The following is a 22,537-nucleotide window of genomic DNA, read 5'->3' as shown; positions in this document are numbered from 1 at the left end:
TTCTTGCCCCATCCCATCCCCTCAACATGCCTGCGGCCCCTCTCCCCCTTTGTCTGTGTCCTCCCTTTCCTACCAGCTGCCGACTTCCCCTCCTCAGGGTATCCCTTTTCCCCATGTCAGCCTCTTGTCACCTCCTAGGGGATCCTCCTAGAAGCAATTTGCCTGCCCCCCTCTCCAAGGGATGGAGAGGCCTCCAGTCTCCCCCTGGAAAAGGCACACACCCTTCTAACTAACTCTCCTGCTGCTGGGTCTTCCGGGCTAACACTGAGATCTCTCTTTGCTGGGTCCTCCCCTCCCAGCACCCCTGCAAAAAGCAAGCACCAAACGCCCTGTCTAACAGCCGCACGGTTTCATTCACCTTGCCGGGTAAGAGTTCTTGGTGGCTCTAACAAGGTGGCCAGGAGAACTCCAATGACACCACTGACCATTGTAAGTTACACTGGGCTAGGACAAGTAACTTGTCCCAGTACTTTTATAATGGATAATAAATGCCTGGGGCCCGATTCTGCACTGCCCTGCCCCATCTGCAGGCATTTACCTCAGTGCACTACTGGTGGGAAATGCTACCATCCTACTCCAGTGTTTCACGCTTTTTTTGCACTACTGCAGAGGACCGGATAAGAGGCAAGGCCAGGGGGAAGCTAGCCCCTGGTGTATGCTCAGTGGCAGGCAGGGTGAGGTACACTTTACCACAGGGATTGGACCCTCCTTTGAAGGTTCACCTCTTCCACCACTTAGCAGGGCTGATTCCTCCTTTCGCACGTGAGCAGCCTCACCTTAGTGCCCAGAGACAGCTCAGCTGTGCTTAATCCAAGCGAGATCTTCCCCAGGAGCTGCCCACCATCAGGGGAGGAGAAATTCAGTGCTCAGGAAAGCGAGGAACTGGTAGAAACTCTTCGGTAGCGGTGACCTACGGTGCCCCGCAATTCCAGTCCTGCTTCCCAGCCAGCTCAACTGTGGGCCCTCATTCCTGATCTGCGGATGCCTTTGTTCTTCCAGCCTTGGGCCTCTCCTGAGCACAGACTCTGGGGGCAGCCAGCCACTCAGCAGGCTAATTCTGTACCAGTGGAAGCTGGTCCTACCCTAGCAACTGTTGCTAGGCAGCCCATAGCAGAAAGTGAGATTCTGCTCTGCAAAGTGATTCTGAAAGTCGAGTTCCAGGTTTGGGTTTCAGCCCTTCCAGCTCCACGGTGCATAGCTGTCATGGAAAGATGCTTTTGCTAACTGCCACCTCTGCAAACTCCCCCTGGGATCTGAGAGGCAGGCTGGGTTCTTTCCTCCATGCTCACCATCACCAAGAGCAGAGATTCTGGCCTTAGTAACACCTTTGCAGCCCCCAGGCCCTGGGTATAAACAGAGGAATCATTTCATTTACTGTGGAAACGCAACCACCTCCGGGTTGGAGCTTGGCTGCGGTTTAACAGCACACGACCGGTCTGTGTAACGGTTTAGGGTAGGAAATGACAATTCTCATATTAAATTGCTAATGTAGGGGGAATGCGGCAGGGGGAATGCATTTACCTGTTCTGGAATTTGGGCAGGCTTCTGGTTTAACACCCTGACCCTTGCAGGAAGTCCCACGGCAACTTCAATTGTCCTAAGCGGCCAGACCTTTGTTTAAATCTCCTCCAAAAAGCCAACGGGCTAAATTATCTGTTGCCCTGTAGCTACTCACACCTGTGCGGAGTCCATGTAAGACAGGACCAGGTCAGAGGGGGAGTTTTATACACCCCTTTGCTTACACAGCACAGAATAATGGAGACCCAAACCCAGCTTACAGGACCTTACAGGACAACACAAAGCATCCCGTATGGGTTTTGGAACCCATATTAATTGGTTGGCATATTTAAGTCTGTAGCTGTGAGGTATTTCACAGCATGCTAGGGTGTTAAAACCTTTCTCTAATCTTCAAATAGTCCTGGATTGGCCGACAGCTGTTTTACCTTGCTGAAAAGCAGAGGCTTCACTAGGTATCGGCATCCCAGGGATGCCCAGTTTGAAAATCATTTGCCTAGTCCCGTGGTTCTCAACCTGCTGGACCCCTTTCAGGAGTCTGATTTGTCTTGTGTACCCCAACTTTGACCTCATTTAAAGACCCCTTGCTTACGAAATCAGACATAAACCCACAAAAGTGTCACAGCCCCACTAGTACTGAAAAATTGCTAACTTTCTCCTTTTCTCTGTATGAAACATGAGTTGATACTGACTTGGCTAGTGCTTTTTATGGAGCCTGTTGTAAAATTAGGCAAATCTCTAGAGGAGTTGATGTACCCCCTGGAAGAAATGGAGGATCGGGGCCCCATTGTGCTAACTGCTGGCTGTACAAACACACAGAAGAGAGTCGTTTGACTTCCGTGAGGCTTCTTACGTGCTTCAACGTACACAAGTGTTTGTAGGATGAGGGCCTTGTACTGCAAATTCTTTGGGACAGGGGCTGTCTCTTATTAAGGTCTTCATTCTGTAAAGATGCATGTCCTTAGTTTTAAGGTCATGACCCCCACATGGTCAAAGGCAATTGGGGGTGGGGTGGGCACTGAACATTGAATTACAATCTACAGCAAAGAAAATCTCGCTTTCCCACACTTTCCCTTCACCGTCAAGTGTTCTCCGACCACCTCTCGAAACACACACACACAGTATACAGGCTTAGCACGGATATGCTTTTTACTCTTACTTTTATAGTAAATGTTCAGCCGCAATTTGCTTTTTCACTTCAAATAAGGGGTCATCAATCTGAAAAGGTTGAGAAACAGTGATCTAATCTGATCTGCATAAAAGCCACAGAATTTCACACATTCAAACCGATCAAGTACAAATTGGAGAGAGTCCAGCAGAGGGCAAGGAAGATGATCAGGGGGCTGGGGCACATGATTTAGGAGGAGAGGCTGAAGGAACTGGGCTTATTTAGTCTGCAGAGGAGAGGAATGAGGGGGGATTTGATAGCAGCCTGCAACTACCTGAAAGGGGGTTCCCAAGAGGATGGATCTAGACTGTTCTCAGTGGTACTGGAAGACAGAGCAAGGAGTAATGGTCTCAAGTTGCAGTGGGGGAGGTCTAGGTTGGATATTAGGAAAAACTTTTTCCACTAGGAGGGTGGTGAAGCACTGGAATGGGTTACCTAGGGAGGTGGTGGAATCTCCATCCTTAGAGGTTTTTAAGATCAGGCTTGACAAAGCCCTGGCTGGGATGATTTAGTTGGTGTTGGTCCTGCTTTGAGCAGGGGGTTGGACTAGATGACCTCCTGAGGTCTCTTCCAACCCTGATATTCTCTGATTCTAAGTATGTTCAAATTCTTTGCTAGATTGGGGTCTGTCCAGAACCCACCTCTGAATGCTACTGTAAAACAAATGGTGATAGTTAATTATTAAGTTGAACAAAGTCGCAACAGGGGAAAAACAACCTCTTACACACTTTTTTCCCTAAAGTTTTATTTTTTTTTAATAGTAATGACATGAGAACAGAAACATTATTTTTCACTTCATTATACGAACCCCACCCCTCCCAAAAAAACAACCCCAAAAAACCCTCCACAGTTTTAAGTCTGGCCAGACTTGATTTCTAAGTCCACTGAGCAATACAAATTGAAGTTGGGTTTTGTTTGTTTTCATTTTTTTGAAACCTACAAAAACACACTTTAAATATTAGAAAAAAAAAATGATTTTTTTTTTTTTTTTTGTAATTCACAAGAACGTTCGTCTAAAGTATCACTGTTTTTTGTGGCAGTGCAAAAATGCACTCAGCTTCAATTCTCTTACAGTACAAACCACTTTCTCCTCCCCTGTAACTTTAAAAAAAAAATGTCAGTACTGTAAGAATTTTTCATTTTTATTTTTTTTTTTAAACAGAAAAAAAATTTTTTTTGTAACTTTTTTTTTTTTTGTACTAAAAACCACGTCCACTAAAATACAACAGCGCTGGGTACAATCAGCAAAATGAAATCGGTTTCCCCACTGGGGGAAAAAGAAAACAAAAACAAAAAGGATCGAGTGGGGGAGGAGGGTCGGGAAACAGGGACAAGGACAGACAGACGGATACAAAACAGCAGGCAGGAGGTGTGGGGGAAGAGACATCATAGGCATGTTGCATCAGAACACACCCAGTGAGAGGGGTGGAGGGGCAGGAAGAGGGGGTGAAGAACCCTAAATTTTCATCAGCACTTGAGTCCCGTTGCTAGATCTACAAGGATTGTCTGTTACTCTTTGGGGAGGGCATCCTGTGAGCTGGCTGAATGACACACCCCAGCAAGAACCTCCCCAAGATCTCCCTCACCCTACTCAAGTCAATAGCATGACTTCCCCTTGGGACTTGGAAGCCCCAGGACAGTTTCAACTCAGATGGGGAAACCCGCTGCAACGGGCTAGAAATGGGGGATCTTTTAATCCCAAGAACCCTCTGGCTCCAATTTAGAAAAGCACTCGCTTAAACCCCACTGAAACGAAACGTGCTTTCCTGAATTGGGGCCGATGAGAAAATTCAAACAAGGAACCTGCGCGAAGGGGGGTTTGGAGAACGACTCAGTTCAAACACACCCTAGCATTGTAAAAAGGAAGCGTTAAATATACTGGGCCCGATCCTGCAGTCCATACCTGAACACGAACTTGCTGCGAGTCTCAGCTAAGCAAGGACTACAGGACTCTGGCCCAGAAAGTGTAGTCTGTCTCGAATTCCTAGCAGAAAGGGGGGGGAGGGTGTCTTCTGTTGGGCACAGACCCACCTAGGGTGGCCATGGGCCCCCTTCCTATGCTGTGACTCACTTGACTATACCCACGCTGGGCGATTTGTCCCCGTTTCCATATCAAGCCCCCCCAGTGGAGACCTGATTCGACACGCACAACCCACAGCAGCTGCGCTCTCTTCAGAGGGCGTGGGGGGCGGTTAAGGGTGGTGTCCCCAGCACACCATCTCCACCCTGAACCGTTATGGAATCCAAATCCTAGAGCGCAGGCTATCTGAGTAGCCCCACGCACGCTGTACTGGGGGGCAAAAGTGGGACAGACAGGCCTAAAGGCAACCAAGAGGGGGCTCAACCCACCCCCATGCTCATTTGGGAGAAGCGGGGGGAGACTGCGATGGAAAGCGGGGGGATGTCATGTGGATACAGCCCAAAGAGCAGCAACCCCAACCAGTCCCCCCAAAATCCGCTCCAACTCTCCCCCCCTGCGGCTAGACATCCAGGCCTCCCAAATCCAGCCAGCCATGCTCTGCCCATACACCCCTGTGGCCCCCAAACCTGATACCCCTCCCAACACATGCTGCTAAAATCCATACCCGCTGTGACAGAGGAGAAGGGACTCCATAATACTCTGATGGGATTTGGCTATGCCCGACACTAAACATAGGGGGGCTGCCTAAATCCTCGAAACATACAAACAGGAAAGGAAGTGACAGAGCCCAGAATTCCTGTTCCACGCAGCCCCACTTTCTGTGCTCACCGGAGCTTTGGGAGCAGGCGGCGCATCAGGGGAGATCGTGTCCTTGGAGGGGGGAAAAACGTGACAGTAACACGCCGACCTGCTGCTTGGATCTGTTACTGCTCAATATTGTCACTGTCGCCCTGCCCGGTGCTGGGGAGAGGAAGTGGTAGAGAGAGTTGTTGGGTGAGGAGGGGAGGGAAGAGGGTGGCAGGGCTTTTTTTTGGGGGGGGGGGGGGGGGAAGTAATGGGGACCCAGTTTTGTTTTCCTCGTGTCTCTTAGTTAGTTGGGCTCCCCAGTCTACACCGGGGGGGGGGGGGGGCACAGAATGCAGCGAGATGAGAGATGAAATTGCTGGTGCTGTGAATGCATAAAGGGGGAGGGGAGAAGGAGGGGGAGTCCAGTCCCAAAAACACTGTCTTTGCATTCACTGGCCGTAACAAAAACCTGGCAGGAACAAAATCCCAGAAACTGAGCCAATCAGTGGTGGATTTTGCAGAAAGGGGGAGCAGATGGCCTGGACGCCTGCTGCCCAAATCTATCCACCGCTCATGGCGAGGGGAAAGGGTTTAAAAAAAAAGACACCAACATTATTTAAACACTGGATTTTTCTTTGCCCGTCTCAGTCACTTTCTACTCCCACGCTCTCTGGGTGAAAGCGCCCCAGCCTAGCCCAGCCCAGCGGAAAGGGGCAAGGAACTGACGTGTGGGGGCGAGGTCACTCTCTGATCTGTAACAGCCAGTGACCCAGAGAATGGACATGCAAGGCAGTAGGGCCTTTGTGCTGAGACACACACACGCACGCACGGGTTATTTACAGAACCACTTACACATCCGTTTAAAAACCTCCTACAGATGGGGATGAAATGCTAGTCACAGCTCTCCACCGGGAAAAGGAATATTTATACCAGTCTATATATTAATATATAGCCCGTTATATACTAATATAGATATATGCGTAGCTGAGAGTCCTCTCCTAGAAGGAGCAGCTGCCTGGGCGCTCAGATCTCAGCCGCTTGGGTCTACGGATAGGTTTTTTGGATCAAGTTTCCCCAATGTTCTTTTAAAAAAAATAATAATAATAATCTGAGCAGTATCATTGGAGCTGGTAGCAAAACTGCAGTTGAACAAATTGGGCAGATGGGCCCCGAAGCTGCGAGATTGGCGGGCGTGGCCCCACCTCTCTCACAACCAATGTGGCAGCCCGGCTTTGGAACAGGACGGCACAGCTGGGTTCCTTGGGCAAGCATCATCTTGCCCCTATTCCAGACACATGCTTCTCTAGGCCGGGCTGATGCCCGTTGGGAAGTTTGTGCCAATCACGCCCACCTCCCCCCCAAAAACAATCTGCACACCGACCTGATGTTGGCGCCGCTCATGTTTGCTGTGGGCAGTGGGGGGTGGGTGGGGGTTGCGAAGCCAAGCCGTGCGGCTAGCCAGAGACAGAGATTCTGATTATAAAAAGATGGATCTTTCTCGCTTTATAAAAGGAAAAAAAAAAAAAATAATACAACACCACGACAACCACCGACGACACAGATGATCTCTCCTTGCAGCTGAACCCTGCTCCCGTGCCCACCCCCTCCCAGTCGACAAATGCCCCGTTCCAGTACAATAATTGGTCACTTCATTGTAAAAAAAAAAAAATTCAAAGCTGGGATCCGCCTGCCACCGTCTTTGCCCAAATGCTGGTTGAATACGACGGATCAACCATGTTTCCTTTGGGTGAAGCTCCCAATGGTATGCTCCATAACAGGCCCCTAACTCTCCCACCCAGTGCCAGCCCTTCCCGCCCCTGAAACTGGGCAACATCTTTTTAAACTCCCCCCCACCCCCGCCCCAAACACACACACACACAAAAATTCTCCCCTGTCCCCAGAGGGAAATGCCGCGTGGTAAGTTCGTTCCAGGAGCTCTTAAGTGCAGTGGGACTTCGCTTTCCAGGAGCTCCGGGTGCAGCGTCAGACTGTACAAGACCGTCCTCTCCTCCGGCTGGAGAGGCAAAGGGGGAGATCGTCTCGACGGCTGAGTCCTGAGCCGCTTGGCTCGCGCGCCGCTGGAACAATGCTCTGCGCCTCTTGCCACAACATTTTTGTCGCTGTTTTGTTGTTGTTTTAAAAGGGATTTTTGTGGGGGGGGTTGTATAAAGTCCGGAGGGGGTAGCTGGAAGTTGAAGGGGAAGGTGGGGGCAGCTGGGGGGCTTTGAGGTGTAAAAATCCCCCTCCCTCTCCAAAAAAACAAAAAATAAAATAAAGGATCGAATGCAAACTCTATGGGGAAAAAACACAGAATACCCCCCCCCCCCAAAACAAAGCCTTTTATCAGCTGCCCCCCCCCACCCCCCGATTAGTGTGAAATTCTTTACAAGGGAGGGGGAAAAAAAAATTAGCCACAGTGATTTTCCCATCCCCCTCCCTGCAACCATCAACCCAGATCTCCAGCCGGGATATTACTGGTCGGGGTGGGTGGGGAATTACTGAAAGTCCGGCAAGAAGGTGGCGCTGTGGGCGTTTCAGTTGGAGTCCGAGTCGGAGGAATCGCCCGAGGAAGAGGAGGAGCTGCTGCTGCCCTCGGAGTCATTGTCATCTTCCTCTTCGTCGTCATCCTCTTCGTCATCGTCCTCATTCTGGGGCGAAAGGTGAAGAAAGGGTTAAGAGTCTGGGGGGAGGGGTGGCTGGGGAATCGCAGGGTCTGTCTGTTCTGGGGAGACAGGTCCTGGGATGGTTCCGTCTGGCCGAACCCCACTGCACACGGGTTTCCCACGCCAGCGCCACGCACAGATGAGACCTTTGTTGCATAAAGTCCCACCCAAAAGAAGGCAGTACGGGAGCCCGTAGGTCCATCACGCCACGGCTTGCATGCCAGCCGCCTTGCCCCGCTCAGCCTGCGGGAGCTGGTGGCACCGCCGGAGGAGGGATGGCCGTTTCCAGCACTGGTATGCTGTCCTGCTGCGGGTCACCCGTTACAAGCCGGTTTTAAGCCGCAGATTGAAGCCAGATCCACACTAAAACCTGGCCCATGAAGTCTAAAGACTAAATAAGATTTCATGGCGAGCAGGCTGCCTGTTATTTGGAAGGGAGGACTGGAAAACCCACACCGCAAGATTCGGTTTTGCTGCCGCTGGTCACTAGATCTCTGAGCTCTCGAACGGCGGGAGGGAGCATGGTTAAGAATTGGGGACAGGCAGCACGGACCCCTGAAGTCCAAACCCAGCCCTGGCACCATTGACTAGATTCTGACTTCACGGCTGCTGGTGTACATCCAGAGTAACTCCATTGACTTACTCCATGGTTACACCAGTGGGATGGAGATCAGAATCAGGCCGGATATCTTCAGCAGAAGACACAGTTAAGACATTGTAAATGGTATCTAGGGAGAGAACATGCCATGGAACGTGCTGCGGGTTGGGGCGGTGGGAAGCAACGGCCATAGCTCTGGCCCCCCCTAGGCTTGCCCCAAACTCTGTGTCCTTGGGGTGTAGCTCCCCGCGCTGCGGACGCCAGCTGCGTTACACAATCAGGTCAAACCCAAGGCCAGATCCCCAGCCACTGTGAATGGGCGCAGCTCTTCTGACCTCAACGCACCGGCTGGGGAGCGGGCCCGCAGTGGTTGGGTCCCATGTTTATGGGGGACACTTTCTCTTGAAGACTCGTGGATTACTGGGCCCAGGGCTCTGGTACCCTTGGGCGGATGGAGAGAACACAGCCGGCCCTGGGGGCAGTAAACAGGATCAGAGGGGCAAACCGGGGTGGCGGGGGGGAAGGGGTCAGTGAGCAGCATGGCACAGACGCAGCATCCCGTAGCACGCCTCAGGCAGCCTCACCTCATCCCCATCCTCGCTCTCCTCCTCGCTGCTCGACTCCGACGAGTCCCCGCCTTCCTCAGACGAGTCCCCATTGTCGTCGTCATCGTCGTCGTCATCCTCTTCCTCCTCGTCATCATCGTCGTCATCCTCCTCCTCGGACTCCTGGGGGTCAGACGGACGTGGTGGGCGGATCTGGCCAGGCCTCGTGGCCCCCACCCCTCCCTGGAATCCCCACAGTGGCAGAGTCCCGGGCCACAGAAAAGCAGGGCCTTCGGCTAATGGGTTAGGGCCCTCAGTGCAATAGACCCAGGAAACCCAGGGATTACCCAGTGCCTCATGGGATCTGTAGTTCGGGTGCCACGTGTTACCATTCTCCACTCTGGGCTCGGCTCCCCAGCTGGACTACATCTCCCATGATGCATGGGCTCCCTGAACCAAGAGTACCATGGTGCATCATGGGAGATGTAGTCCTTCCAGGGAGTAGGAGGCACCTGAACTGCAATTCCCAGACAGCACCATGGTGGCATTTCTAAAAACGTTTCCGTTTTTTGCTCTTGTTTTCCAAGCAACTCTTGCACCGACCCCTCCTCGCGGCCCGTCCCACTGGAGAGCTGCCCCTCCAGGTTGCAGGAACACACCAGGGAGTCGCCGGGGCCCAGGGAGGACGGAGGACGAGGGCACTTACCGACTTGATCTGCATGGCGGGCTTCATTTTGGGGTTCGGCCCCCGCACCTTCCCCATGCTCTTGCGCTTCTGCAGAGGAGGGAGGGGAAGAGGAAGAATTAACGGGGCAACTCCGGAGGCTCCTCAGTCCCTCCCAGGAGGTCGGAGGTTAACCATCACCCCCACTCACAGAAAGGGCTTGGATGGGGACAGCTTTTATAGATGCCTGGTTACTTCTCTTCCCAGCTCTGACACTGCCCTGCTGGCTGACCTTGGGCAAGTTGCTTCCCCTTCTGTGAGCTCCGTTTCCTCTCCCTCCCTTGGTTCCCTGTGTCTATTTAGACTGGAAGATCTGTGGGCCAGGAGTCTCTCTCACGAGGCATATGGACAGCCCCTAGCAGGGTTCAGGCCTCATGGTGCTACTGGAACATAACCAATTATGACTTTGTTCCCTCAAACTAAGGCTTTTTAAACCATCATCAAGGATAGCTCACACACACCCCTCTCCCCCCCGTCGCAGGGGACACTCACATTTGAGGTGTGCTCTTTGTAGGCAGCTCGCTCCTGCGGTGACAGGCTCTGCCGAGACAGGAGACTAAAATAACCACCCGGAGGAAGGCGAGGGGGACGGAGCTACGTGACTGCGGGGGTGTTCCCAGCTCCAGGAAGGGGAGTTGTGCCGGAAAGGGGATGGGGGGGGGGGGGAAGCGAAGACCCCTGTGCCATTGGGAGTGCAACAGCACCGCCCCTCTGTCCAGAGCGGGAATTTCCTTAGCCTCCTCTGCTTGGAAAGCACGACAGGGAGTTGGGGGAACAGAGTTACCGCTGGATCCGGAGCGGTGGCCACTCTGAAATCTCTCTCGGGCTCCCGTGCTGGGAGAGGGGAAGCGACCTTGACCCCAGGGATAGCATCTGTCATAGCCACAGACACGTGCCCTATGGCATGAATGTTGGGGGGAGGGAGGATGGTCTGGGTGCGCAATGTACGGAGAGAAGCTAAATCAGGGACACTTGAAGCCTCATTTCCAGCGGTGAGGGGTGAAGAAAGCCCCAAGGCCCTTGGGAACAGAGAGGGGGAAGGGTTAGTGGGGGACAACAGGGATGGGGTACCTCAAAGACCATGTACCCCGAAAGCATGAGGAGTGGACATCCCAGGGGCAGGAAACCGTGCGTGGAGTCAGAGCAGTTCCGCCCCCCCTAGCCGCTTACCTTAAGCCAGATTTCCAGGTGCATCTTGTATTGCTTCTGCTGCTCCTCGGCCATCTTCTTGTAATAGTCCTTCTGGCCCTGGGAGATGCGCTGCCAGCGGCTGCCGATCTCCACCATCCGCTCCTTCAGCGGCAGGTGGTTGAGCTCGCCGTTCGACAGCAGCTCCTGGGAGAACTTCTGGTAACCGTTCCTGGGGAGGGGGAGAGCAGGGTCAGAGAGCGGCCAGCCCCCCACCCAGCAAGGGCCCGTCCCAAGCACAGCCAGGCAGGAACAGGACCACACCCAGAATCCTGACCCCCCATCCTTTTACTCTGATCACTAGACCCCACACTCGTCTCCCAGAGTCAGAAACAGAACCCGGGGATCCTGACCCCCTCCCCGTCCCTCTCCTCCAACCACCAGACCCTGCTCCCCACCCCACACCTGAGCCAGTAACAGAACGCAGGGATCCTAACCACCTGTCCCTCCCCACCCCACAGACCCAGGAACAGAACCCAGGGATCCTAACCACCTGTCCCTCTCCTCCGACCACCAGACCCCGCTCCCCACCCCACAGACCCAGGAACAGAACCCAAGAGTCCTGACCCCCGATCCCTCCTCTCTGATCACTGGACCCTACAGTCCCCTCCTAGAGCCAGGAACAGAACCCAAAGATTTAACCCTTTGTCCCTCTTCTCCAACCACCAGACCGCACCCCACATCCGAGCCAGGAATGGAACCCAGGAGTCCTGTGCTTCTGCTCTCATCCCCAGAATCAACCCACTCCCAAAAGGTGGGACTAGGACCCAGGCGTCCCAACTCCTGTTCCGCTGTGCTAGCCACGAGCCCACTCTCCCCCCTGAAATCCAGGAATAGATCCCAGGACTCCCTGCCCTACCCTCCCCTAACTATTAGATAACACTTCCCTCTCAGTTCCCTGGCACTTGACTTTGGTCCACAATGAGCTGTGAGCCCCTGGCAGGGTCGAGCTCAGTCCCCTTCCAGCTGCCTGAACCCCCGTTTTGCCCCCCTGGGCTAGTCTCTCATGCAGCGGCTGGATGACTGGCCTGTTTTCCACGTTGTCTGGAAGCAAGACGCCACCCACACTCCCCCGGAGGAATCAATACTCACATGGGGGGTTTCTTCGGCTCTCCCTGGAATTTCATCTTCTTTGAGGAGTTTGCAGAGCACGGGGGGGCCCTCATCTCACTCAGCTCTCTCTGGAGGGGGGACAGAGACGGACGAGGTGAGGCCAATCACCGTCTCAGCATATGCCTCTCCGCCACCCACCCCCCGCTCCAACCTCATAGATGAAAACTTCAGGCAACAAGGCGGTGGGCGTCTCCAGCCTCTGGGGCAATCCCCTGCCCGAGAGTCAGGGATGCAGAGTATCAGAGTCGGAGTAACAGCCCCAGAGGAACCCCACAGCCCTGGGCGCAGAACAGATTCTCTGACCCCGGGGACGCACCTCGTAGCGCTTCTGATCCTCCGCCGCCTTCTTTATCCACATCAGCTTCTCCTTCTTCTCCATGTTGTTCCAAGTGGCCTCCATGGCTTTCAGCGCCTTCCCCCGGTCGTTCTGCGGCACAGGGAGACCCGGCAACGCTCAGGTTACGCACTGGACTCCGGGGTTCTACGCATGACTCCGTCACCGAGCGTGGGCAAGTCGCTTCCTTCCCCCGACCCCACAACATGGCGATATTTACGCCCCCCTCCCCTGGCGAGACCAGGTGACTGATATTTCTAGGGCTGTACAATGCAGCACAGGGCCAGTTCTCCTCCATACAACACCCCCCCCCCCGCGCCCGCCCCCCATCTCCTTTGCTACCGAGCACCCAACCAGACCTATGCCCAGTCCAGGCCCATCCCAGAAAGGTCAGATCTAGCAGGCTGCCCCGAGCCCACAATCAGGGAATGTCCCGTTCCTTCTCCAGCAGGGGATGTGAAGGGTGGGGGTGTCCCTGTCTCCTCTCTCCCCCCCCTCCAACTCCTCACCTTGAAGCGAGCCAGGTAGTCTCCAATGACGCTCTGCTGCCAGATCTCCTCAGCTGTCTTGGGCGACTCGGGCAGCTTGGCGCGCTCCTCCTTGTCGGAGCCGTGCTTCTTCTCTGACTGCGCCTTCATGGCCGCCTCCCGGGCTTTGTACTTGGCCTGAGAAGACACACAGAAGGCTGGTGGTTAAGGCCCAGGTCTCTCCAACGCAGTCCCCCGGCCTGGCTCCCCTCGGCAAATGCCTCCCCCCACGCCCCCGCCGTCCTAGCTATGAAATACCTGGGTGCGTGTGAGCTGGGCCCCCATGTACCCCCATCCCCCCCTCACAGAGATGAGAGGGGGAGCAGCATCTGGGCTATTAGATCTGTGGGGGGCTCCCCGGGGGGTTGCACTCCAGCTCCATCAGTTCCCAGCGCCGTTTGGGCAGCAGCGAGATGGCACCTACAGCAGCCTGCTTGGAACTGGCAGTGGAGGGGGTTTTAAGCGGGGGCGGGGGGGGGGCGGTTGGGAAGAGGTGTCACGCAGATCAGTGGGTAACTGCTCTTTTTCTCCTCTCCCCATCGCTGTGCCAGGCACCAGAAACACGTGCCCGCAAGGCACATGTCCACACACTTTCCCCGGATAGTCTGCATAAAGCAGCGGTCCCCAAACTTTTGACCTCTGTCAACCACCCCCCTGGAGCAGGGGCCGGGAGTGGAGCCATGGCTCTGGGGGGGGACGGGACGAGGGGGGGGGGGGGGGACAGACAGGGGTAAGGGGGCCGAGGCTGGGGACGTGCATGGGACTGGCAGCTGGGGCCCCGGGCATGGCCTGGAAGCTGGGGTCAGCAGCGGGGCCAGGAGCAGAGCTGGGTGTCGTTCCCTCCCCACAGCTCTGCCCCCCCTGAATGTTCCTCTGTGCCCACCTAGGGGGCGCACCCCCCAGTTTGGCGACCTCTGGCATAGAGAAAATCAAGCCCACGCTCAATAACCCCTCCCCTCCCACACACACACCCACACACAAAAACCTTCCAGCCAAAGTGCAACTTCCGACACACACACCCTCGGCTGTGAGCTAAAGCCCCTGGGGCCGGATGGACCACGACTCCACTCCCCTCACCTCCCTCCCGGCCAGGCTTTTAAATCCAGACTCAAGACCTCTCTGGGTTTAATCCCAGCAAGTTCTCATCTCTTTGAGCTGCTTGTTTAGTTCTGGTGTCTCATTCCATACAGCGGGTCCTGGGCTGCATGGAATCAAAGGTGCTCCCGAGAGATGCGAGGACCCCACTGCTGAGGAGGGGGGCAGCCGCCAGGACCCATTAGTTTGTGCCACCCGCTGGCGCCTTGATTGTCACGGTGGAGAAAATCACAACGGCTTATGGCCAGGTAGGGAGTGACCAGGGCCTGAACTGCTGGCGCCCCCTAGAGGGGATGGATGCTACCGGCATCCTCTGGGCTCTCTCCAGAGAGAGGCGAATTAGCTAGAGGTGCCGTTTGGTAAAACAAGGTGTCTAACGAGCGTGTCATTGATTTCACAACCTTCTTCTTCTCTGAAAGGTCGTTCCACATCCGCGCCAGCAGCCGGGTCAGTTCGCTCTCGGAAAGTTCGGGTCGCTCTTCCTGCAGTTGCTTTCGCTTCTCCTCCGAGAAGATAAACATAGCAGAAATGGGCCGTTTGGGTTTCTCAGAACCTGCCTGTTGAAGAGCACAAAGGGTCTTGGTGGGGTTGAGTTTTAAAAAAAAAAAAAATTATATATAATATGAAAAAAAAAAAAAGGGCACAAAAAATCCCACTGCAGCTTCCAATAGTCAAAAAAAAAAAATCTGAATTTCTTTATGTTCTTTATTTTATTGGTTTAATTTTTCCCTGCTGGCTCAGCAGTTACCATCCAGAAGTCTTGAAGCTGGTTTAGAAGTAACTGGCTCTGTCCCTCTACTCTCACGACACGCACACGCACCCCCTGCGCCAAAGCCGGCCCCTCACCTTGCCGGTGTCTGGCGATGACATTTTGGAAGCTGGGCTGGTGGCGCCTTTCTTGTTCGCTCCCAGCATCTTCTCTTCCCCCAGCACCCTCTGCTGTTCCTCCTCGGGCAGGCTCTGCATTGCAAGCAAAGGCGGGTGGGTGAGAGAGCACCAAAGAGGCGCGAGCGAGTTTTCAAAGGAGGAACAATCCAACGAAAAGGGAATGAAACAACAACAATGCTGCTGTTTTAGTCTCACGAACGCCTTTGAGCATTTCAAACCACATGGGCCTCGGATTCTCCTGCTCCAGAATCTGCCTACTAGAGAATCTCCATTCGCTGTACTGGGCCTATGACACAGTGCGGGATTTCCAGTCATATCCACTAGAGGGCAGTGGTGCACATAGGCACTAACCAATTCCTCACAGTAAAATGTATATGCCCATTTTAGAGCTGGGGAAACAGAGGTATAGAGAGGAAGTGATTTGCCCAAGGACACCCAGCGAATTTGTGGCACAGACACAAACAGATCCCAGGAGTTCTGACTCCCGGGCCTGTGATTTAGCCACTAGACAACGCTTCCCTTTTATGACTCCAGGGATAGAGGGGAAAAGGACACCCCCACCTGAAATGTTTGGTGCTATAGGTACCATTTTCCAAATGCATTGGCACCTTCCTAGAGCACCGGGTTTTAAACCGGCGAACGTGCCCAGAGATTGGTTAAAACACCACGTGACAAAATGGACCCATCCTGAGACAGCTAAGCCCAGCACTTCGGGGTGCTGGGCTCTCCCACAGCACGGACAGATACCAGCTCCGACCCGAGCCAGTCCCTGTCCCACCTACTCAGACAAAGAGGGACCTTCTCTCCTCCCCCAGAGACAGGAAGCTTTATCCTGGGGGAAGCGGGTGGGGAAACAGACCTGTTGGGTTTTCCACCCTTGGTTTTTGCAAACAAAATCATCGCGCCCATCCAGACATAACACTGGGGCTAGCAGCTCCCAGACGTTTTGGAAAAAGTAGCGCCTAGGTCAAAACAAGGCCAGGCCCTGCCCTGCCCTCCCCCACCAGCTGAATGAAGGCTAAATCCCCACATGCTGGGAAGATGGTGGAAACATGGTGGGGGGCTGGAAGGGGATCACACACACAAACACTCCTAGGTTCTCTCTTCCCTCACACCCATTTACATTGGGCTCTCACTCCGCTAAAGCTCCTCTATGCAGGAGACGGCGCTTTCTCCGGAGCTGGTCAGAGACTGGGGAATGAACGGCCATCCCTAGCAGCCTGGACATTCACCGGAACAAAACCCTACCAAAACAAACCCTCCACTGCCCACACCCTCCTCCCCTGGGAACGAACCACACGTGACAACTGTTAATCAAGTTGCTTAATGCATGACTGGAAGGGGCTGGGATACTGCAGTGATAGGGGGCGGGATAAGACCCCATATATAAAGGAACAGACTTCTGATTGACATCCGCCCCAGCGAAAGGAGACAGCTGGAGCTGCACCTGGGGAATACAGGGATACCATCGCGCCGTGCCTGCCTCTTTAGCCCGTGCTGCAGAGAAAGACAGACAGGCCCTCGTGCACACAAAGCGCTCCCCCCACCCCAATTGTGCAACACGATCAGTGGCCCACGCAGAACAAAACAGACGAGCCATGTAATGAAATGCCAAGGGAAGGCTGGCCAGGGCCCCCTCACAGAACGAGCTGGGCCACCCGCCGCGTCCCAGGCACACCCACCTCCAGGAAGCGAAAGAGTTCAATTTCGTAATCTTTCTTCCTCTGGTGGAAAAAGCAGCAGGAGAGAGAAAGAGAGAGAGAGAGAGACGGTTACTAAGAGACGTCACCTCCATCCCCACGCACCAATCGAACACCCAGCAAAATCACAGGGGATCTGTGCCTCGGCGTCAGAGCTAGCGCTGCACAGCGAGAGAGCCGATTCCCTCGGCCCGAGCCTCTGGCACCAACCTCGCCCACAGTCAGTGCTCGGGGCTTCTAATCCCATCTCCCCGCTGGAGGATCTCTAAGCACTTCACAGCCTCTAATCACCCCTTGCTTAATCTGAGGCTCGGAGAGGGGACGCGACTTGCCCGGCGTCACGGGCAGAACCCAGGCGTCCGGCTTCTCTCCTGGCACTCGTTTCTCCAGATACACTCAGTTCAGGAGGGCAGCGCCTATAGCAGGTGGGGCTCAAAACCCAGACCGATGATTTAACATGGCCACTTGAACGGCCAAGACAGCGGCAGAAACCGGCTGTTTCTAGCTGTTCTCCCCTTCCCCAAACTCAGCTCCACTGACGTCTTGGCCCCCGGCCTGTTCACCTGATCACACTTTTTGTGGTATGCGTCCTTCTCCTTCTGGGAAAGCAGTTTCCATTGCTGGCTACACAGCACCATCCGCTCCGTGCTGGGGACGTCCTTCATGTTGGCCATCAGCTCCGCACAGTACAGAGAGTAGCTGTTCCTGGGAAGCAACAATGGCTGTGAGGCGCTAGGGGTCACCACTCCTTCCCCGCCCCCCCATCTCAGATGAGGGTCCTGCCCACACATGGCCATTGAAAATTCCCCAGCGGTGTTCCCTCTGGGGAATAACTTGGGGGATTCCAGCCTGCTTCCTCAGGTTCACCTCCTGTCCCAGTCTCCCCTGCAGCATTGCTGTGCGCTGTTCAACAGCTGAAGTGCTCAACTCCAGAGGAGGCTGCATTTCAGTGGTGCAGCGAAAGGGAAGGGAAGCAATTTCTGGGTATAATCATAGAGTTTTCATAGACAATCAGGGTTGGAAGGGACCTCAGGAGGTCATCTAGTCCAACCCCCTGCTCAAAGCAGGACCAATCCCCAGACAGATTTTTGACCCAGATCCCTAAATGGCCCCCTCAAGGATTGAACTCACAACCATGGGTTTAGCAGGCCAATGCTCAAACCCACTGAGCTATCCCTCCCCCCTATAATCCCAACTATATTGTCCTCCAAAATCTGGAGCAGCCTGCGTGTCAACTGGCTGGATGCTGCGAAGTCAGTGTCACTGAAGGCCCGATTACAGGCCCATGCCCAGGAGTCACATGATTACTCAGAATCCAAGGGTATGTCTACACTACGGGAGCTACACTGCAGCTGTGTCATGGTAGTGCAGACGCGTCCTACTTGATTTTCCGTCCACTGCAGTTAATCCACCTCCCCGAGAGCAGCAGCTAGGTCGACGGAAGAATTCTTTTGTACACCTAACTGCAGCTAGATTTTTTCAACACCCCTGAGTGATAATGAGGTCGAGCTAAATGTTAAGTACAGAGCAAGGCTGAGCTCTCGTTTAAAAAAAACTTGAAACCGTGATCTGAGCGCAACAACAGCCTGCATCTGCAGAGAGCCTGGAACGACAGCTCGGAGGAGGAGCTCAATGGGGTGTTAACTCCAGGACTCACCGCCCTGGAGCACCCTGCCAGTGCCCACCCAGAAGAGGGCTCTGCTGGTAGGAGGAGAGCACAGGGAGCCCAACTGTCCCCCCAAGCAGATACACCCAGCTGCTGGAGTGAGGAAGGGCCCAGTGGGGCCAAGCCATGGAGGATGGGGCCATGAGTACGAAGCCAGGAGGGGTGTGCCTAGGGCCCCAGATTGCTTTCTTCCAGTCCTGCTTTTCCTGGACCCACACAGGGGAAGGAATGGAAAGCCCCAGATCTCCCCCTTCCCCAAGAAAAAGCAGCATCAGCCCCACCCCCGAATTGCAAGGGACTTACGGAGGGGGCTTGGTGGGTCGCCCGTCGAACTTGTCCTTGAGCTGGCGTTCTGCCTTGGTGAGGGTGGAGCGCGTGACGCCTTCCTCGAGGTTCATCTCCGGGTGTTTCTGGATGTAATCCCGCATGATCTCCTGCGGATGGCAAAGCAGCCGGAGGGTTAAGGGGGCCGAGCCGACGCCCACCAGCATAGGGAGGGGAGGAGGAGAGAAGCCAGTCACCTCCCTACACCTCGCCCATCTGCCCTCGCTTTCGAGAGGCAATGGACCCCAAGCTCTGTGGTGGAAGGCTCTGAGCTACCTGGGCTGTGGGCTAGCCCCACAATGAGTGGAAGGAGAGGGGCCTGCATCCCTCAACAGAAACCCCTCAGGCTGATTACAGAGAGGGGCTGGCCGGCTCCCAGAACGCCCCTCGGCTGGTGGCCGGGAGGTGGCGCTCGTCGGGCCGGGGAGAAGATGGAGGGGAACTGGTGACTGTTCCCTACCTCGTACTCCTTTCGCTGTTCCAGGGCCTTATGAATCCATTTCAGCCTCTTTTTGTCGGAGAGTTGAGACCACTGCTTGCCCAACGCGTCCTTCACCTCCTTCGTGGTGGCCTGAAAACCCAAAGCCAGAGGTGAGGGCACAGGGGTGAAATGCGGGCCCCGCCCGCCCTCTCTCCCGCCTGGGATGGCGGGGCAGCGAGCCCAGCTCGCGGGGACGTGGGAGGGGAGTCGCCTTTGCGCTGGGGGGATCTCACTGCTCTGGGTCCTGCAATGGGGCTCGGCACTTCTCTGCGCCCTGGGAAACACAGCGATCCTGGGCGTGCTCACTGCACCGTCCTGCCCCTACGTGCTGCGTCCCTTCCCTAGGCACAGCGAAACCGGTGCTCTGCCCTCTCTCTCGGGCACCGGGTCTGCTCCCAGATGCAGGGCGCCACTTCCTTACCTCTGTCCGGACAGCACAGGACTTCTGCTTGGTGCCTCTTCCTTCAGGCCCCCTCCCGTCCCCGGCTTCTCTCCCCCCCCTCCCATGGTGTAAAGACACACACACACAGGCCACATCTCCACAAGGAACTCACATCCGGACGCACTTTCAGGTAGATTTTCTTCTCGTGATTGTACCACAGCTGCTGTGGGGTCTTGGGTTTCTCAGGGACGTCCGACTTCTTGGCGTTCTGAATAAGATCTGGGTGGTCTTCCCTTCACGCAGCGGGGACAAGAAGGGGGGGAGTGAGTGTCAGAGGCAGCGAAAGGAAGAGACAGACCATAACACTCTGATCAACTGGGTTCCAGCCTGGAACATCTTGGCCCGGAACCTAAGAGGGCTACACACCGAGGCCTAGAACCTCAGCGGTATTTAGGCTCCTCATATCCATTGATTTTAATGGAAGATAGCAGTCTAAATGCCTTTGAGGATCAGGGCCCTAGCGGCTTAGGAGAAGGGGAAGGGCCCAAGAAGAGAGTCAGGGGGTCATAGGAATTGGAGCTAGAAGAGATCGAGGCCATACTGCAGTGGGGGGCCAACGTAGGATCCCTTTAATGTATTTAAGGACCCCATCAACTTGGCCCCCACCATTCTCTTGGGGGGAGATGGATCCACAGGTGGTTCCCCAATGTCTGCACTCTAGGGCGGCTTTGTCAGAGAAAAGCCTTCTACTGACCCGCCTGCTCCAGCCCAGGCCTTAGTCTGCGTCCCCCCCAGGACACCCAGCTTGAGAGCCAATGAAACCATTCAGATTCAGCCTTCCTTTCCCTTTGTTCCCCCCCGTCCTGTTCCTCCTCGTTGTTCCCCCCACAAAGGGCTCCTCCCTCTGTGGGCGTTACACGTCCATGCTCATCATCCCCCATTAGTCGGGACAAACACGGCTAGAGATCGCCCCCGGGGAGACAAGGCCGGTCAGTGTCCTACCTGAATCTTGCCAGGTTCCGCTCAAACTCCTGCTTCTCCCGCTGGAAGTCCTGGATGTATTTCGTCTGGGAGGGACAAGGGAACCGGGGTGTTAACAGGGGAGAGGAGCAAGCGGAGTCTGACGTTCAGCTGCCCAGCAGAGGAAGGGGACCCCCGTGCTGAGTACCCTGGCTTCCACTGGGGTCCATGGGAGTTCAGGGCTCGCAGCTCCCTGCAGGATCGGGTCCGGAAATGGCAGCTAGGGGCTGAGATTTTCCAAGCTGCCTAAGGGGGTTAGACGCACAATTCCCATTCATCCTAAGGGGCACCGAACCCCTAGGCAGCTACGGAGAGATCCCAACCTGGCCGTTGTCTAGAGCCTGGTTTCAGGCCAGAAGGCCCTAGCGCCAGGTAGTCGGAGGGGACGTTTATCGCTGTCCCACGTCCCGTCGATACGCGGTTTAGCGCCGAGACCTCTGCAGGGACAGGCGAGGGCTTAAACATAAAGCAAACAGCGCATGCAGCTGCCGCTCCGATGGAACGTCTGACCCAGCCGGGTGGGCGGGCGCTGGGCTGGGGCATGGGATGGATCGAGCCAGGGTGACCTCTTGGATAGAGCCAACATGTCACGTGAAGCTCTGAAACGGTCACAGCAACGGCTCAGTCCCTAACCTCTTCCGACTGCAAGGAAAGCCTTCCCCAGGGGACCTAGAGCAGGGCAGCGTCGCTGAGCCCACAGATGGGCAGCCTGGACCCAGAGCGCCGGGCGCACGTTTATCTCACTGCGCAGCTGACCCTGAAGGCTAATGAGGATCAATCAACATTGTAACCGTTTTGCTGCCAACCATTTCAGTGGAAAAATTACGGGGGGAGCTTGGATACCACCCCTATCCCCAACAGATCCCAGACTCTACAAGAGATCCCAGAAAATACTGAGTGCGGGGGGGCAGGGGGCGGGGATGGGGGGGCGATAATCTTAAGAGCCCAACAGGTTTAAATATATAATACCACTCAGCTATTTGTGTAGCGCTTTTCGCTCAACGATCTCAAAAGCGCTTTCCAAAGGAGGTCAGTGTCATTATCCCCATTGTACAGAAGGGGGAAACCGAGGCACAGAGCAGTGACGTGACTTGCTCATCCAGCAGGCCAGTGGCTGAGCCAGGAATAGACCCCCACGGCTCCCGTGTCTCAGTCCAGTATTGTACCCATCAGATCACACACTGCCTCCCTGAACATGCTCTGTCCTAAGGACTTGTTGCCCACAGGATCAGAGAGAGAGAGAGAGAGAGAGAGAGAGTGTGTGTGTGTGTGTGTGAGAGAGAGAGAGAGAAAAGCTCCCAAGTCCCCCATTCTGTAGCGCCACGTACCTTTTTCTTTTCGGGGAGCTCCTTGTATTTCTTGGACAGGATTTTGGTCAGATCCAGGTTGCTCATTTCAGGGTGCAGCTTGGCATATTTGGCTCGCTTCTCCATGAAGAAGCGGAAGTAGGGTGTCAGGGGCTTCTTGGGGAAGTCGGGGTGTTTCTGAGGGAAAGAGGACAATTACAAACATACATCCCCATGCACACCATGTCCCTGTAAGGGGACGAATGGCCCAGTGATTCGGGCACCAGCCTGGGACTTGGGAGACCCGGTTCAGTTCCTGGTTCCGCCACAAACCCCTTGTGTGACCAGGGGCAAGTCACTTAGCCAGTCTGTGCTTCAGTTCCCCATCTGTGAGGGGGGGGGAGGGAGAACAGTACTGCCCTGCCTCACAGGGGTGGTGAGGATACACACACAGCAGGCTGTGAGGTGCTCCGTGCTATGGGAATGGGACCCATACGAGTACCTAAGACAGATAAATAACAATCCTTCAGCTTTATCAAGGCCACCAAGGGGCTCCCCTAGGCTCTCCAAGACCATTTACACACAGTAATTAGGCCTCCCAGCCCCTCTCATG

The 22,537-nt window shown here is 54.9% G+C and overlaps 1 protein-coding gene across 5 annotated transcripts in view; it reads right to left on the bottom strand.

The window, feature by feature from the left end:
• Positions 1–4,572: 4,572 nt before the first annotated feature.
• The window catches only part of UBTF (upstream binding transcription factor), a 30,244-nt gene continuing 12,279 nt past the window's right edge, over positions 4,573–22,537 (bottom strand). For 3 of the 5 annotated variants that reach the window (XM_054014025.1, XM_054014026.1, XM_054014027.1), the window contains exons 5-21: positions 21,967–22,122; positions 20,621–20,685; positions 19,791–19,911; positions 19,216–19,326; positions 18,735–18,865; positions 17,329–17,470; positions 16,748–16,789; positions 15,024–15,137; positions 14,579–14,734; positions 13,065–13,220; positions 12,538–12,648; positions 12,201–12,289; positions 11,091–11,280; positions 10,413–10,460; positions 9,903–9,971; positions 9,236–9,379; positions 4,573–8,038 (exon numbers count right to left, since the gene is read on the bottom strand). In XM_054014025.1, the coding sequence (XP_053870000.1) occupies positions 7,925–8,038; positions 9,236–9,379; positions 9,903–9,971; positions 10,413–10,460; positions 11,091–11,280; positions 12,201–12,289; positions 12,538–12,648; positions 13,065–13,220; positions 14,579–14,734; positions 15,024–15,137; positions 16,748–16,789; positions 17,329–17,470; positions 18,735–18,865; positions 19,216–19,326; positions 19,791–19,911; positions 20,621–20,685; positions 21,967–22,122 (1,959 nt within the window). In that variant the 3' untranslated portion in view covers positions 4,573–7,924. The remainder of the gene's footprint in view (positions 8,039–9,235; positions 9,380–9,902; positions 9,972–10,412; positions 10,461–11,090; positions 11,281–12,200; positions 12,290–12,537; positions 12,649–13,064; positions 13,221–14,578; positions 14,735–15,023; positions 15,138–16,747; positions 16,790–17,328; positions 17,471–18,734; positions 18,866–19,215; positions 19,327–19,790; positions 19,912–20,620; positions 20,686–21,966; positions 22,123–22,537) is intronic. The other 2 variants (XM_054014028.1, XM_054014029.1) reach the window with 2 other exon arrangements.

The sequence above is a fragment of the Malaclemys terrapin genome, chromosome 25 (assembly GCF_027887155.1).
Source record: "Malaclemys terrapin pileata isolate rMalTer1 chromosome 25, rMalTer1.hap1, whole genome shotgun sequence".
NCBI classification, from domain to species: Eukaryota; Metazoa; Chordata; order Testudines; family Emydidae; genus Malaclemys; species Malaclemys terrapin.
The sequence above is the reverse complement of the archived record's forward strand: the minus strand, read 5'-3'. Positions and strand labels throughout refer to the sequence as shown.